General features: G+C 40.7%; 3 protein-coding genes across 5 annotated transcripts in view; 2 read left to right on the forward strand and 1 right to left on the reverse strand.

Annotated features, from left to right (window-relative positions):
* nkain4 (sodium/potassium transporting ATPase interacting 4) overlaps positions 1-2,788 on the forward strand; it is a 41,190-nt gene extending 38,402 nt beyond the window's left edge. For both annotated transcript variants that reach the window (XM_034126405.1, XM_034126406.1), the window contains one exon: positions 378-2,788. In XM_034126405.1, the coding sequence (XP_033982296.1) occupies positions 378-387 (10 nt within the window). In that variant the 3' untranslated portion in view covers positions 388-2,788. The remainder of the gene's footprint in view (positions 1-377) is intronic.
* A 232-nt stretch (positions 2,789-3,020) lies between these two features.
* On the reverse strand, positions 3,021-9,188 carry birc7 (baculoviral IAP repeat containing 7). Its single transcript, XM_034126369.1, has 8 exons — positions 8,942-9,188; positions 6,080-6,707; positions 5,412-5,511; positions 5,155-5,236; positions 4,969-5,014; positions 4,060-4,269; positions 3,401-3,466; positions 3,021-3,222 (listed from the first exon to the last, which is right to left on the reverse strand). Exons 1-8 carry the CDS (start codon positions 9,161-9,163, stop codon positions 3,023-3,025), a joined length of 1,554 nt encoding a protein of 517 aa, XP_033982260.1. The 5' UTR covers positions 9,164-9,188; the 3' UTR covers positions 3,021-3,022.
* On the forward strand, positions 9,173-16,966 carry LOC117479453 (YTH domain-containing family protein 1-like). 2 transcript variants are annotated; one of them, XM_034126407.1, is made up of 6 exons: positions 9,173-9,463; positions 10,227-10,251; positions 12,084-12,163; positions 12,393-14,036; positions 14,201-14,245; positions 14,465-16,966. In XM_034126407.1, the coding sequence occupies exons 1-6, from the start codon at positions 9,437-9,439 to the stop codon at positions 14,489-14,491; spliced, it is 1,848 nt and encodes a 615-aa protein (XP_033982298.1). In that variant the 5' UTR covers positions 9,173-9,436; the 3' UTR covers positions 14,492-16,966. The 2 variants fall into 2 exon arrangements, with proteins under 2 accessions (XP_033982298.1, XP_033982299.1); XM_034126408.1 differs by having other exon boundaries at positions 12,393-14,027.
* The last annotated feature ends 577 nt before the right edge of the window (positions 16,967-17,543 follow it).

A 17,543-nucleotide genomic window follows, 5' to 3' on the forward strand; every position in this document is an offset into this window, starting at 1 on the left:
TTGTGTGTGTGTGTGTGTGAGTGTGTGTGTGTGGAGCACTTGTGTGATAACTAACTGAAAGAAGCATATGGAGAAAAACACACGCAAATCTGTCAAACATTGGATTAATCAATTATGTTATGCAAAGAACTTAATAACAATAAGTCTGGGAAGTCATGTTATAATTCTCTTCCCACATGACATGAATATTTTATTAGCTTCTTGACAGTTTAATCAGCTCCGTCTCTAATGGGAGAGAGGACGTTTTCTTCTCCCCCAATCTACCGGGAGTTATATCCAGGAGACATTTTTCAAGGGGGAATTTCTGTGTTTGACTGTGAGTTGCCCAACAACCGCTTACTCTCTTCTTTCTCTTCCCATATTTCTGTTCTCTGCAGGTCTCCGTAAATAAGAGAGCGTCCAGCGGGGAGGTGACACAGCAAATTCCCACGGAGACAAAATGGCTGTTGTGACACAAACATCCCAATTCACTCGGGCACGCCAGACATTCCTCCCCTTTCTTCATTTCAGTTCTTTAAAACATGTCATTTACTGGTCTACTGCCCAGAAAAACCAACAATTCTCAGTCAGGCTCCATTGTTTTCCAGGGAGGGATGACGGGTTACGGGAAAGGAGGGATTTCAGTGAAACAAAGCCTCATATTGTGTAATATGTAATGGGAAGTATCAATCTTATTCTGTGAGTTCTTTGCTGAGGTTCCATTGCTGTGACCTTCCTATAGTGGTCTAATACTCCCCAAGACTGTATAGAGCATATAAATACATTATGTGTGTAATCAGAGACTGTCCAGCGTTCCCAGTCTGTGGTGCTGTGTCTTAGAGGACTCTGTGATTTAGCATGTTACTGCTGGTTTGGCTCAGATCTTGGCCGGAGGGCTGAATTACAGTGTAGCCCGTGGAATGAGCCATTGTGCGCTGCCTGTTTACTTTAGGCCAGGATCTGTGTGCATAAATACACAAGCAAAGCAGGAAGAGGCAGGGGAGTGGAGAGGTAGAGGGAGGGAAGGGAAGGGAACAAAAGCACCAAGCCTACAGGGGCATCTGTCAAAAATAGAAAATGTAAATAATGAAACGAGAAGGGGGAAGATTTGGGGGATTTAGAGTTTGAAATGTGAATTATGATGAATGCAAGAGCGTTTAAGAGATGTTCAAACACAAGGAAGGCCATGTGAGTCTTACTTTTATTTCTGGCATCTTATTGTGACTATTTTCAACCAACAGCCACGTCAGTATTTCTCAAGAGTATGGTGATAAAAGAAAGCTTTGTTTTCACTTTGCTTCTTCTCCTCTATCTATTGACACATTGAGCGGCTGACAGACAGTCAAGAAAAGGTTGCACAACATATTTTAACTTTAAGAAAACAATATAAATGCTTTTACTTTTCATATTGCATACTGGAACGTTGATTTGAATGGGTATGGCCTGTCAGTTGAACAGTGTTGATTCTCAGTGGTGATAGTCTCATTTGTGATTGTTTTATAGCATGTTTTTTACAGGGTTTGTATTGTAAGTATGTGTATAACATATTAAGTAATGACGAAATTGCAAAACTGATGTCTTAAACTGGCTGTATATACGCTGGTTAAATAGCAACTCAAAGCTTCTGCTGAGTAGTTTCATACTCAGATTAATTTTATTCTGACCAAGTTATGTTACACGTTTATATTTAGGCAAATGTGGGTCATAACTACTATACTGATTGGTAGCACTTTTTGTTGTTAATAGGAGATCTTTTAGAAGTAAAGTTGGATCCCTGTTGCCTTACTGGCTGTGTGAATCACTACTGCTCTCTGGTGTTCAAAGAGTTCATATACAAGTTGCAAGGCTGCTGCGTATCTGCTACAGGGTCCATAAATCCCCATGTTTTGTCTTAAAAATTATAATTTTCTATCTGCAGATTACAGTTAATTTTGCAATAGTATGTTTTTTTGTAATTGCCATGTTGGAGGAGGTGACTCAAAACTATTGTTTTAGTGTTACACTTGGTCCTTTTCCTTATCATTCAGGTCAGGATCAATTGTTGCCTACCAGATTTAATTGCAAAACATTTTTGTCCGATTTCAATATTTCTTGGTGCTATGTTTGAAATGTTTTGCTTAGCATTTTTGGGGGAATCAAAAGATTTCTGAACAAAGGAGTTCATTCTGTCGTCAGTCTTTTTTTTTTTGTCAGCACCTAAAAATATCTCGCTGTGTGTCAGATTCCTCTGTGATAGTAGATGTTTTTCACTGCCAGATGACAGTCCACAAACTGTTATGATTCTTAAATCTGACCTCTTTTGCCATCTTATTTCAGACTGATGAGTGACCTAACTTGATTTGATTGGTCACCCCTCTATTGGCAAGATGCAATAATTCATGTCTTGTCTATGTCTCTAAGGTTTACACCCCCCTGGTAGGCTTACTGGTGTGTGGGTTAGTGAAAACACAAAGCACCTCATATTGTAATATAATCAGTATTAGTAGTAAATGCTACTATGTAAAAACTAGTCTTCCTCTCAGTGCAATACAGCCTCTTCCTAAACCCCGGTGACTGGAATTAGTTGAGACCTGGTATGGGTTTGTGTGTATGTGCTAGTCTCCACTGAAAACGTTTCCACCTGTTTGTAGATAATTATTTTTCTTTGTATATGAAGTGGAAAACATCTTTTTTTGTTTCTCTCTCTTCTATTTTGTGTCCTGTGATGCCACACCCCATGTGACCTGATTGTGTAATCCTATTTATCCAGAACTGTGCTTTGTGCTCCTGTAAATAGATGTTTGTTAATAAAAGAATGTGCTCTTTTAATTATATGTGTCATTCAGTAGATGTGTTGTGCATTTAAAAAGTGTTCTTGGTAAAGTGCCCTCTTACTGGAAATAATAATACATACTCATATTGAACAGCTTTAAATGTTTATTATAGAAAACGATCTGCACACTCTGACCGGAAATAATCCTTTTCTATCACTAGTAGGTCAAATTTAATACAGATTTAGACCACTCATGCAACACCTGTGAAACAGCATTTTAACACTACAGCGTTAGGACATGAAAGCACGAACGCTGCCTCTAATCACCGCTCTGCAGATTGGACAGTGACGCAGGCTGGCAGCGCAGTCCCCGCACACCACCAAATGACCACAGGGGATGAAGACGATGGACACCAGTTTGTCCATGCACACCTTACAGGTCCGCTCCTCCTGGAGCTGTCTCAGCAGCTCCTCAGGGCTCGGGTCCTTTACTGTTAGAGAAACCACAAACAGAAGGTCAGATGAGCTTTATATTGCATACATAATATTTACCAGCCAAGTGTTGCATCTGCAAAGCAATCATATGTCAGCAACATATTGAAAAGTGTTACAAGCTCAAAAGTTTCTTATTTTCCTGCAAATCATACAGCCTAGGCTTTGACCTCTGACCTTGCTCTCTGACGCGTGTTTGAGTCCTCACAAGTCCAGCACTGGAGCCCTGCACAGTATCTGTCTCTGAAGGACAAAATGTGAAAGAGAAAACTGTCCATTGTAACATTGATGTTTACGTCATGTTATTGCTTATATGAAAATAGTCAAAAAGCTTATGACAGATTGTATTTGAAGGTGACAATGGAAAATGACAGTGCTTCCGCATGTATTAAGATAATTGTTATTATTGTATTAAGATTTTGGTAACACTAACAATATATCATTGTAAAAATACTTTAGTACAAGCTACAGTCTTGCATTAAGAAAAGCATCATTCAACTGTTTTCCTAAAGTATCAAAAGTAAATCCAACTACTGAAGACTCATTAATTTGTAAAACATCCAGCCTGAACCAAAATAAATGGAGATCAGAAGCCATAAACGTTGGAAACCACTGGCTTAATATTTAACAATGTTCTCTATTTTAGGTCATGTTAAATATTTAATCCGAATGAATGTCAAGCAAAACATACAATATTTTCCTCTGAATTTTAGCGGAGTACAAGTAAAATAAAGTAGCATAAAATGGAAATACTCAAGTAAAGTACAAGTACCCCAGAAATATACTTAAGTACCATACTTGAGTATATGTACTTGTGTCTTCCCACTGCCTGTTACCTCTGCTCTGTAGTCCCCTCTGTCTGTCCTCCTGCTCCGCCTGCAGCACGTCAGTGACCAGGTCGGACACAGAGGTGTAGTGCTGACCTGACAGAAGGTACTTGGTCTGCACCAGACTCTCCACCAGGCTCGCCTCAAAGCCCATCTGCAGCACAGTCTGCACCACAGGAGAGAGCATGGCCGAGGACGCTCTCAGACCCCCGACCACATCTGGGACATGAGAGGGGGGGGGAAGAGGTGAGGAAGACACAAGCAGTGACCAGCCACAGAGGACAAAACATCTACATATCGACTCCATGTTACATTAACTATAGGGACATTTACAAGGGGAAACATAAGATGTAATGACAAATGGTGCATCTACTTGTACCTTAATATTTTAAACCACTTACCTTTAGCATACACATGCTGAAATAGATTATAATTGTTATCCTACATTTGATGGTAACCACGGGCTACAGATGGTTTCCATATACTGCAATCGTATAGCAAACATTAGCTGCAGTTATTTCATTTGCAGCAGCGTCTCAAAGAAAAGTAATGGACCTACTTTATTTCAAAGAGTAAGAGTCCAATTAAAGATTTTAAGCAGTGCTGTGGTGTATGTATGCTTTGTCAACCTTCTTTGATCAACCTTGCAGAATAATTGAATCAACTGGTTGCAGCATTTATTTATTTATGCTTGCACAACCTGCAATGCTCCCATCAATGTTTACTCTATCTCTACTCTTTTGTGTGAACAAGCAATAGTTGATGTTGACACTTTGATTCTTTGCACCACTGGGTGCACAAAGATAATTATTGGCATCAGAGCAGGCTGCTATCTTGTTATCCAATCTGCTTAGTGGGAATATACATTGTTGGTAAATACCCAGCATTCCTTGCTTTTTTAAATGTCATATGACTTACCATTTCTGGATCCAATATCTCTGCCTGTAGGAGTCTCTGATCCAACCTAGAAAAGTAAAGTGACCATGTTTTTTATTCATTGGTCAAAGTCGGCAATTACAAAAAATGCAATTTATGAATGTGTGATTATAATGTCTGCACTACCAGACTTTATTCTGAACAGATAGGAGGGATGAAAGCTCTCACCACAGTCTCACCCAGATGGAAATGAGCATCCTGTATGTTGCTGATATACTCCCTTCCTCTCGCCTGGATTAAAAACTCACATCTGAGAAATATAAAGACACTGTTTTATAATCTGCTGAAGCATTAATGCAGAACACAAAACCAAAACGTTACACTGCTGTTATATTGAGAAGACATTTTCATTTGCCAGTGCAAAGATTGGCAAGTAATGCATTGAACTGATTTCTTTATCTGTGTGTTATAAGTCCTGCTGTTACCGTGGGAACCACTTGGCATGCTCCTGCCAGGGGTCGTCTCCTGCCTCCCAGTTCCTCAGCCCTCCGTCACAGTAGAAGCATTTCACATTGTCACCGTGGCCTGTAGGGGTAAACAGCAATGCCGTGAGAGGAGTCTAATGACACTAACAATTTAACACAGACCATCTCTTTACACTCCTTTAGTCTTAAATTCACAAAAACATCGCTATATAGGCTACGTCAGATTGTAAAAGGAATCAATATCGTCCAAGAACTGAAACCTATAATGTGATAAGGTGAATTAACTCCTCTTTGACCGTCGCAAAAAAACAACAACAATATGAGCTTCACAAAAGCACAATTCATTATGGGTTACTTTATGTATTGTACTATTTTGTATTGGTTTTCACAATATTGTGCCCACTCTGTGTGTTGCCTGAAGCTGTGGAAGCCCTACTTCTTTAGCAGCCCCAGCTCTGTCCAGCTTGTTCTGTCCACAACATCATGACTCAGCAGGACAATTGTACCATGAACTCTCTCACAAAGAGAGGTCGCTCTAGCAGTGACTGGGACAACGCTGAATCTTTCACTCAAATGTTCTCATGGACACTCAAATGCTGGTAAATGTTAAGACATTAAAGAAGTATGATATACTTTTATTTAAACGTAATAGTGAGACAATGGTGTACCTGTGTAGAAGAATCCTGCTCTGGCAAGAACATCTGGTTGGACTGAGGCATCTGTGGGCCAGTTGTGGAAAGTAGTGTGCCGGGAATCCTCTGCCTCCATCTCTGGGTACACCGCCTGTCCAGATGTGCCCTGTTCATCTATAGTCATCCTCTGGAGTTGGCTCATAAATTGGCCATCCACGGAGTCAGAGGATCCGACTATGAGAGCAATATTCCCCACAGGTCGACCCAGTATGAAACTGCAAGTGGGGAAATGCCTCTTGTGCTCTTCGGCCGGGCAGTCCCCATGTACCCAACATCTTAAAATGCCTCCACAGCAGAAACATTGGACTTTATCCCCGGGGCCTTGAAAAAAAAAGCCCGCCTTGGCCAGCTCTCCAGATGTGACAGGAGCATCTGCTGGCCAGTTCTGAAAAGTTTGAAGTCTCGCCCCTTCTCTCCGCATCTGAGGCTCCTCAAGGATGTGCAGTGTAGTACTCCTGTCATCCGTCATTCTGTTGCTTGTAGGTTTTCCTTTCTCTTCTTGTCCTGTGCCAGTCATTCCTATTGCGGTCCATAGTGGTGCCCGCACTGAAGGTGAGTGCAGCACAACAGCTGAAATAATATGATCAGCTGCGGGGGCCTGCACCTACAGGAGACTGCTTTCCAGAAAAGCCACCAAATGCCAGAATGTATGCTCATTGATCCTTGAATGGATGAAAGCGTGAACATGCCATGGGGCTCCGCCTCCTAGTAAAAACATGTGAAGCATTTCAGAAGAATACTATAGCCTTACAACTAATATGATTATTAAAAGGGATGTTACTTTACTTTTATTTAAAATGTTGTTAAGCACAAGGTGTTAACTTTATAGCCTACAACTCAATGAAAGAAACCTATAACTTTTACAATTCAAGCAGAAATTGGCTGGTTGTCCTGTATCCTATAGCTAGTTGTTGAATATTATTGTCTACAATGGATCGGTGGTTGTGTCCTCTATGGCCTTCACTACAGGAAGTAGAAATCCTTTGCTCTTGAGTTTGTGTGAATAAGTCACGATTAAGGAGTTAAGTGAGTTAAACAGATACAATAATAAGCTGTGTGGTTATACTTGATTCTGAGGCTATATAACTTACAGGGTCAGGGTACACCCATGTAACCTTTTTAATGCGATGTGTTGTCTTTTAGAAAGCTTTTTTCGAAGACATAAAAAAGTATATTGTATGTCTATATTGAAGACATATTGTTGGCTAAATATGTTTGCAATTCAGGATCACACTTGAAATAGCCAGACTTGAGTCAAAACACAAGTTACACAAGATGGGGAATTACCTGCTCTAATACTGTCAATATTGTGAGTAGAAAAATTCAGAAAATGACCACTTGTAAACATTAGGATCTAGGTTTGACCTTTGGCAGAGTTTAAAGAGTTGGTGGGTTCATCATTGCTGCCTCCTGGTGGTAACAGAGAGTAATAACTACATTCATTGAATGAGGGCTAGAACCAAATCAGTTCATGATACACTACTAGACATGACGAAATCCCCATGAGAAAATATCTTTCAGTTAGAAGATTCAACCCGTTAAGTACTACATCCACTGTCTAACTTACACAATAACTAAATAGTCAAATGTCCAGTATAAATACTAGAAAGTAGCCTGGGTTGTTATCCATGATTTTCTGTCGTCCTCAGTTGAGTCACCTAACAAAAAAAACGGAATACTGGTATTTGACCAATTTTGAATATGGTGTATTACAATTTGGGTTTTCACTTACAAAGAATGTGCTTTGGTTTTAGGTGCACATTAAGAGGAACTTAACTACATCAAAACATAAAAAACATAAATAAATACAAACATTAATCAGATACTTTAAAATAGCATACTATAACAAGTATGTACTGTAGGCTAGAATATGACGGTTTAGTGAAGGATTTTCAAAAATATTAATAGGATCACATGTGTGCCAAAGTTCACAGTAAAGAGAGAAGATGTATTTGAGTGCTGCCACATCTTACTTTGCAATGCTAAAGTTGACTTTTTCCTTTTCCTACTTTGTATCATTTTTACATTCCAGTAAGTCTCACATGAGCACTGTGCTGGGTTAAAACATGGTTAAAATGCATCAGCTTTAGAGGCCCTGTAGAAAAAAAACAGTCTGCTGATAGCACCCCAGGCGTTGTTTGCAGATAGATTGCAGAAGCACCAATATCAGTATTAAGTAAAGAAAACAATTCTAATTCACTAGTCATGTTTGTCTGCTGGGTTTATTTTCATTATCTTGGTATTATCTTAATCACAGACAGAGGTGGAAGAAGTACTCATATCTTGTACTTGAGTGAAGTAGAAATACTAGTGTAGGAATACTCTGGGACAAGTAAATGTAAAATGTTTCTCAACTAAAAGTACTAAAGTATTAGCATTGAAATATACTTCAAATACCAAAAGTAAAAGTACTCATTATGCAGATTGGCCCATTTCAGAATACTATAAACTTATGTTTATAATTGATTATTGATGCATTAATGTGTTTATCACAGCTGGTAAATGTGCAGCTATATATGTTTAATCACTTTCTATACTGCAGAGTAGCTTGTGGATTTACTCCAGGTGTAACTAAAGTCTTATTTAAGTATTTATTATATTTCACATTATTAATCCAAACCTGCAAAGTAACTTTAGGTATAAATAAATGTAATATGTAGTAAAACTTGTAAAAGTACAATATTAACCTCTGAATTGTAGTGGGGTAGAAATACAAAGTCGCACACAATTGAAATGCTAAATAAAGCACTAGTGTCTCAAAGTTGTACTCAAGTACAGTACTCGAGTAAATGTACTACTTACTTTACATCACTGATCACAGATAAGAGCTTCTCTCACTTTGTTAAACAGAAAGAAAGCTTCAAAGTTGAGCCCCCCCGCGGGGAGAGACGCGAACTGCAGCGGCGGCTCAAAGCCCGGATGGAGGAGCAGCCATTGGGGAAGTGTACAGGGCTTAACGTAACTGAGGAGGGCTCTCTCTCTCTGGAATAATAAAGACAAAGTAAAAGACGACCGAGGGCAGAAATATCCAAGCTCCGAAAGCTCCAATCGGCGATACATAACGTTTACTTGAAAACCAGTAACAGGACTTGACTGATTTTTGGACACAAGTCTCCTAGGCGACAGACTTGAAGTGTGGAAGTTGGGATACGAGCACACAGCGGAAAATATACAGCTGAGCCTGCGCTACAACTGCTAGCCACACGCTAAGCGGCACAGCTAGCCACGGAGCTAACTGTAACTGAGCTGTGAACTTGCTTTCTAAATCACGGGGCTTGAAATCCAGTCACAAGCGCAGGCTCTGTGAGAATCCAGGGACTTGCTTAATGAGTTATGTCTGCCACAAGCATTGACCCTCAGGTAGGAAAAACAATGTACATTGCCTGTAAAAAAAGCTTGCAAGCTAGCTACCCGCTAACGATTTACTGGGCTATGGCTATCGCTCGGAAGTGCTAGCTTAGCAACCAACGTTGGCCGGTGCATGTAGCTAGCTGGTTAGCTACATTCCGTTAAAAAGGTTAAATGTGTTTGATAGACGTTGGATAATAATGACATGCAGTTAAGTGTTAGCACATAAATGCATATTTTACTTAGACCAAATGTTTGTAACGCCAACGTAGCTGGAAAAAAACTCAGCACCTATGGCAGAAAAACCTAAAGCTATGGTTAACATAATGAAACGGGTTCAAGCTAACGGTACTCATTCAGATTATCTTCAACTTTTGTATTGAAGGTGGTACAATCACTGGTATTATTTCAAGAGTGATCCAGCTAACTAAGTTAAAAGCTGCATTCGTGCTATTGGCGTCTAAAAGGCCATTTTAAAACGGCTAGCGTTAGTTACGATAGCTAGCAAAGTTGTGCTTGATTTGACCAAAGTTGCAAACCAAATATAGCTTTTAACTAATGTAGCAAACGGTAAGTATCTTCATCTTTAACTGAAGAGTAACCTTAGGTAATTATTTGTATTGCATAGCTTCTCTTCGTGAGGTAGTCGTAATGTTCATATTCTGAGCCATACATTGTTAACATTAGCGGCTGCACATATGTGTGGGAAATCTCAATTTACTTAAATTAACCACGTCTCCTTTTTTTTCCTTTTTATCATCCTACATTGATGCAGAGATCAAAGGGACAAGCATCTAAAGGTGAGTTGTGTCACAGATGACTGAATTTGTTTGGATATATAGTCTGGGTACACATTCCCTGACTAAATCAGCATTACATACAGTACACCAGCATTATGTGGAGTCTTTAGCCGTGTGTGATTTACTCTACTGTCAAGACTAATATCTTTGGAACATCATTTGATATAATCTGCTGGCGCAAATGATTCTACAAATGAAATGGTTTATGGGTGATGAATTAAAGCTCAGAGAAGCTTGGAGAGGTAACTCAAGCTTAATTATAAAAATGCCAACTCTATTACAATGAAATAATAGATGGCACTAGGACAGATTTTGACAGTCATGCGACAGCCACAGATACCATTGGATTTTTTTTGGGTCAGAATTCTTAGTTATTGATTGCGGTCAGGTAGTTAAAAGTATTTCAATGATAACATGTTTCTAATACACATTACCCACCTAAGTTTTGATTAGCTATTATCTGTTCATTTGTTATTCAGCAGAAATTGAAGCATACATTTTCAGACTTTATTGGGAATATGTTTTGCATAAGTGTGATATTAACAATCTCAAGATCAGGGGTTTAAATGTTGGGTGGCGACATACTGTAAGACCCATTGGAGGACAGCATCCGCCATGTCAAAGGTCTGATGGCTTTTAGGGAAAATATGTTCTCAGTTTACCAAAAGTATTCATGTTTTGGCTCCTCCTGTCTTGCATTTCCAAGTGTACTTTAGCAAGACAAAGGTTTCTCCTTAATTGCCAGGCCATTGCCTTCCAGAGCATCCCTGCCACCATTGGTGTATTAAGTTGTGTTTGATTGGTAGAAATAGTCTGGTAAGGCAGAAAGGTACTACTGTATATAAATGTAATCCATTTACCATGATGCTTATGCTCAGTTTTCCTTGCACACTTCTGATGCAATCTATTGATGCAATCTCTACTCTTTTTCCAGTCATATAATTGGTTAAGGCAATCTTTAATCTGCTGCTTGAGTATAACACGCTTAACCCCTGTATCTTTGAAAGTTGTGAATAAAGGTTTGTGATTTGGTATTGCAAAAAAAAGAAGCTTGGAATCTAGTGGACATTTCCTTTGAAGCATAATGTACTTTGCCAAATTGCCACTGTCCATACTTTTTTCAGGATATTTAAATGATATTCCCCAAAACGCTGGTTCTGTCTTGATTCTTAGCCTGTAAAGGTACAGGATTGAGCACCTCCTACAGTTGTCCAGTCTCAGTCTTCCCTCAATGCCACCAGCAACCCCAGCTGTACATATTATTTTAATAGTAATTAATTGTTGTCAGTTCCTCACTAACGACAGTATTTGCAGTGCTGTAACAGTGCTGTTATGTCATTGTTTTTATGATGTTAAAGTCATCTTGGATTTACTGCATTTGGTGAAGTGACAGGCAGGTCTTGACTTCGCTTCACCTGCAGGCCTGGCTGGCAGCAGGCCACAGGCTGATTCACCTCCACCATAAGCTTTGCTTGACATGGCTCAGGGATTTTACATGTTTTGGAAGAACACATGGACATAGAGGGGCTGACAAATTTGAATACTTTATCTGTGAAATGCTCATTAGATAGATGAGTATTATAATTAAAATGTGTGTGCTGTGTTGAAGCTGACAATGCTTTTTTTTTAATAGCATAATAATTTTAACCATTTAAATCTGTCACATATTTATATCTAAAACTGGCAAGTTTGGCCCTGTGAAACAAACTGTTGAACTCAACAGGTTGTAGATAGATTTGTTTTATAACTGAATTAACCCATATTTAACTGTCTTAAAAACTGAACATGTATATTTAAATGTACCTTCATGTAATGTTGTTTTGTCTTTGCAGTGCAAAATGGTTCACTGCATCAAAAGGAGAATGTCCATGACAATGACTTTGAGCCGTACCTCACTAGTCAATCAACTCAGGTAAAACTCAATATCCCTATCTTAAGACATTTTAGAAAATAAGATATAAGAAAATATTATTGTTTTTTCTTAAATATCCGATATCAATGTGTCCTAATCAGATGGCATTAAGTTAGTCTCTCATGTTGAGTGAAAAGAGAGTTTTGTTTCAGTAATGGATCTGATTTTGAAAATGAAACTCCTGAGTCACATGTTAATGTTGTGGCTTTGCTGACCTTTATTCATCCAGAACAACAGCTACCAGTCCATCACCGACCCCTATCTGTCCAGCTACTACGCCCCTTCCATTGGATTTCCGTATCCCCTCAGTGAGGCTCCCTGGTCTACAGGTGGGGACCCCCCTATTCCGTACCTCACCCCCTATGGAGCCTTGAGTAATGGAGACCATCACTTCATGCCAGACACGGTGTTTGGCCAGCCGGGTGGCCTGGGAAGCAGCATCTACCCCCACAGGTTTAATTTTTTCCCTGAAAATCCTGCCTTCTCTGCTTGGGGCACAAGTGGCACCCAGGGCCAGCAGACTCAGAGTTCAGCCTACGGAGGAAGCTACAGCTACCCCCCCAGCTCCCTGGGGGGCACCCTGGTGCCTGATGGTCAGACGGGCTTTCACAGTGACACCCTCAACAAAGCCCCCGGTATGAACAGCCTGGAGCAAGGTATGATTGGCTTGAAGATCGGAGGGGATGTCACTGGCCAGGGCTTAGGAGTCAAGGCTGTGGGATCTGTGATCGGTGGCCCTGTAGTGGCAGCCACAGGGAACGGGGCCACACCTATTGGAATGCCACCCCCCAAACCCACCTCCTGGGCAGCCATTGCCAGCAAGCCCGCCAAGCCGCAGCAGATGAAAGCAAAGGTGAAGCCAGGAATGCAAGGTCCAGGAGGAGCTCTTCCCCCTCCACCCATCAAACACAACATGAACATCGGGACCTGGGAGAAGGGCCCGGTGACTAAAGTAGCCACAGCTCCAATGCAGCAGCAGCAGCCTCTCGGCATGCCTCATGGCATGCAGCCTCAAGGCCACATGCAGCAGGGACCCATGCACCACCCTGCCCAGTCCATGGTGCAGCCCCAGATGCAGCAGATGACCTTACAGCACCACCATCACCAGCACCACCAGCCACCACCCCAGCCCTACCAAAACCACACCCAGCCCCCACAACCCCAGACCCGTTGGGTTGCCCCACGCAACCGTAACCAAGGCTACGGGCAGGGCGGCCCTGGCCATGATGGTAGTGGTGTGATGGGTATGGTTGGTGGTGGGCACGGTGGCCCTCCAACTTGCCCCAGCCAGGGACCTGGTGCAGAGTCCCACCCCGTGCTGGATAAGCTGCGTGCCAACCACAGCTACAACCCCAAGGACTTTGAATGGAACCTGAAGAACGGCCGTGTTTTCATCATTAAGAGCTACTCCGAGGACGATATCCACCGCTCCATCAAGTACTCCATCTGGTGCAGCACAGAGCACGGCAACAAGCGGCTGGACTCAGCCTTCCGGGCCATGAATGCTAAAGGCCCCGTGTACCTCCTGTTCAGTGTCAATGGCAGCGGTCATTTCTGCGGTGTGGCAGAGATGCGGTCACCAGTGGACTATGGCACCAGTGCTGGTGTTTGGGCGCAGGACAAGTGGAAGGGCAAGTTTGACGTGGACTGGTTGTTTGTTAAGGACGTGCCTAATAGCCAGCTTCGCCACATCCGCCTGGAGAACAACGACAACAAGCCAGTGACCAACTCCCGCGACACCCAGGAAGTTCCTCTGGAGAAGGCGAAGCAGGTGCTCAAGATCATCGCAACCTACAAACACACCACCTCCATCTTTGATGACTTCTCCCATTATGAGAAGAGGCAGGAGGAGGAGGAAGAAGAGGTGAGCCAGGTGGGCACATTAATCTTACTGTGTTAACCTTAAATATTCCAAAAATACACATTCTACACCATTGGTCAGAAAAATCTATTTCTAGATAGACTTTTTTTTAACTGTTTTGTGTCTGTTAATAATTCATTTTTTCTCTCTTTCTTCTTATTTGCTCCTCTCGACAGACTTTTGAACCTTCCCCTATACCCAACCGCTCTCGGTTGGATCAGGTAAGAACATGTCATTAAAAGATCATTTTCAGACCTTTATTATTAATTGTGCTTGATTGAGTTGTTCAATCGGTAAGGGTGAAATGTGTGATTTAAGTTTTGATCAACACTAAATAATGATATCTAGACCTTATCAGAATGTCCTGCAGCTTGCTGTGCTGGTATGTGAAGTTTTAATGTCTAATATCGTTTTGTTTTTCTGCTTCTTTTTTTCAACAGGAGCGCCAAAACAGGAATAAACAATAGAAGACATTTATCCTTGGCTTGATCAACAGTTACACTAGGACTTTTGATTTAAGAGACAGAAGAATATGAAAATGCAACCAAGCCCTTCATTTTTTTCTATTTAATTCTGGTGAATCTCTGCCATTGTCGAGACTTGTGCTTTTTTTGTCCCATGTACCTTCCACTTCTTGTGCAGGGATAACAAGCTGATTTATTGTAACACCTAGCCACCACCACACTCTTTAGTTCAGGTTTTTTTTTAAAGAAATATTTTTCTTCCCGTTCCATCTCGTACTATTCTCTCACCAGACTGGTTTTCTCTCTCCGGCCCCGGCCCCCACCTCTTTCCAATCGAATCAGGGTTTGAATGCACCATGGAGAAAAATCTGCCACTTTATATTTCAGTACAATCAGGAACCAATGTGTCCTGCCCCTATTTGTCCATTTGGGGGCGACATTGCCATGCTTCAGCGGTTTAACTGTGCCAACAGGGTTGGAGGATCCCAAAGGCCATGTCGGACTTGGCGCTGTGCGATTATACAACTTCAATGGTTTATCTATTTTTCATTCAGATCGACAAAATCTCTATTTTTTGGCTTACTACTGACAATTTTCATTTCAGAAACCTGTTTTCTGGAGCCTTAATGTTTTTTTCTCTAATTATTGGTGACTTTTCAAAAGAACTGCTCAAACAGTGACACTGCTGGAGAAATCAGGGATAGTGTGAAGTCACACGGGACTCGAAACATTTCTGAAGGAGGAATTGCTAAGGCCTCTGGGATAAAGAAATAATGGATGTGTCCTCCACAACCAGAACTCACCATTTTAGTCCAAAATTGTACTATTGACATCCCTCACACCCCTCTGCTTCGCTGTCTTTTTGATGTTTGTCTTGAAGGGGTCTTTTGTATGTTTCGTCAGGAGATTCTGCTTGTGTACGCAACCCAGTCTGAGAGAATTGTCGCACCCACCATTTTAAATTGTTTTATAATCAGAATTATGTAATGATGTAACTGCTACATTGAATTAATTGTTGCTTTGCGTTTTTTGTTTCACAAATGGGGGGGAGGGTACACATGTTTGTCCATTCACCATCATTCTGTCTTAATCCTCTGTTTTTTGTTTTTTTCCCCTCAAATTTGGTTTTGCTAGGTCTATCATGTTGGTCGTAATGCTAAGCTTTAACGTAGGAGCCTATATATTCATGGAGAAAGCCTAAAAATGTATAACCTAAAAATTAATGTAACTGATTTACTATCGAGTAAGAAAAAAATAAGAATGAAATGTGGTTTCTGTGTGTTTTTTGGTTGTTGCTAAACTAGTTTGTTCAAGACTGAAACCATTGATTATAGAGTACTTTCAGGTTTGTCAACAGAAAAAAAGATTGGATATAAAAAAAAATCTCTAATAAATGTCTGTCCATGCAAGGCAAGCTGCAATATAAAAAGTCTGCTAGATATTTTAAAACTATTATCCAACCTGCAGCTTGTCTGTAAGGTGAGAGTGGTGTCGTAAACGGTCATTTTTAAAGGACGGTGTCTCCCCCTGTCCTTGTGTCCGTCATTTCAGAGCATTCAAAGCCAGAATGCAGTGAGTCTTTGATACCAGCCGGTCCTCTCTCCCTCCTGATTTGGTGGCTTGAGGTTATACCAAGCTGCAGGGGATCTGCTAATAGAAAACTCCATGTTCTGGGATCTTTTGGTCTTTCACTGTATTCGTGTTAGACTCGATGTTCCCTCATGGTAACCTGATCAAATATTCTGATCCCATTTCTCAACTTTCAGTTTGAAATATGTGACCTGACAGAGATAACGGACAGTTGTGGCCTATAAGATCATTCACCGTAAATTGTTTGGTCTTCAGATTATGTTAGACGGAGTATATGATGTATTCTGATTGTCAGAAGTTAACCCCGTTATTACATTGAGATGACAGAAGGTCACTCAAGTGTGTGTGTAGGAACCGTATGCTTCACAGCTGTATTTCCAGATGTGTGAAGCTGCGTTGTATTTTCTTTACATGGCCGGTTAAATCTAGGGATCTGAATTCTAACAAGATCCTTTTTCTCTTCCACCTCTTCTCGTTTTTACCTGCACTAATCAATAGCTAGGTTGATCCAAGCAATACGGTGAACGCCCTCTCACGTGTTTGCCTTCACCGACACCGCTCTCTAACCGGCACAGAGTCAGGGGGAGAAGTTGAAGGACGCCACCGAGTTGCAGCTGCCTTAGCCTCAGGAAGCTTGTACTGGTTGTGTTTATAGTACAGGAATAGAGTGCATGTTAATGTCAGAAGATGTGTGTTGCAAAAGAGGGATGTCAGCTTAGCGAAAGTATATGTATAACACCGCAAAAGGATTAATGAAATGACATTTTAAATATCCATTGATTATCTTATAGACCACAATTGTAGTGGGCATAACTTGTTTGAAAGATCTATCTTGGTTTTCCTTTTTAGAAGAAATCGAGTCTTAATAAACTGTCCAGTTAGAAATGACTGTCTTGATCTCGTGAATTCTCTGTTGGTGAGTCAACAGCCACCCATGGTGACCTTATACAAAGAGAGGGAGCTCTGTAGGGCAGCCCCAGTGCTTAAATGTCACTAAAAGGTTTTTCTCAGCTGGAATTGTTTTCCTCCTGTTGTCTTTTTTCATCATGTTACTACACTTGACTTTACACTGTATCTTTAAGTACTCTTATCAAAGCAGATCTGTTTCCAAGCTGCAGTCTACATCAGAATATGATGGAGCGTGCAAATGGGAGAACGGTTAACGGTATTTAAATTGTTTTAAATCAATAGAAATGTGTATGTCCATCTTATGTTTGTGCACATTAGCACATATAAGATTTAACATTTTCGTTACTTATTTCAAATTTACAGAGGTTTTTCTTTGAAATTACTAAAAAACATCGTTTTAAATATGGGTATTTAGCTTGAGATGTCCTGTACACAGGTTTTTGACATTGAACATTGTAATATAATAGTTTTGGTATTAAGGTTTACACAGAAAAATACATGTTTAAACGCTTTTCAAAGGATTTCCTTCTCTTTCCTTGGCAGGAGCTCTCCAGGG

The sequence above is a fragment of the Trematomus bernacchii genome, unplaced genomic scaffold (genome assembly GCF_902827165.1).
Source record: "Trematomus bernacchii unplaced genomic scaffold, fTreBer1.1, whole genome shotgun sequence".
Taxonomy (NCBI): Eukaryota; Metazoa; Chordata; class Actinopteri; order Perciformes; family Nototheniidae; genus Trematomus; species Trematomus bernacchii.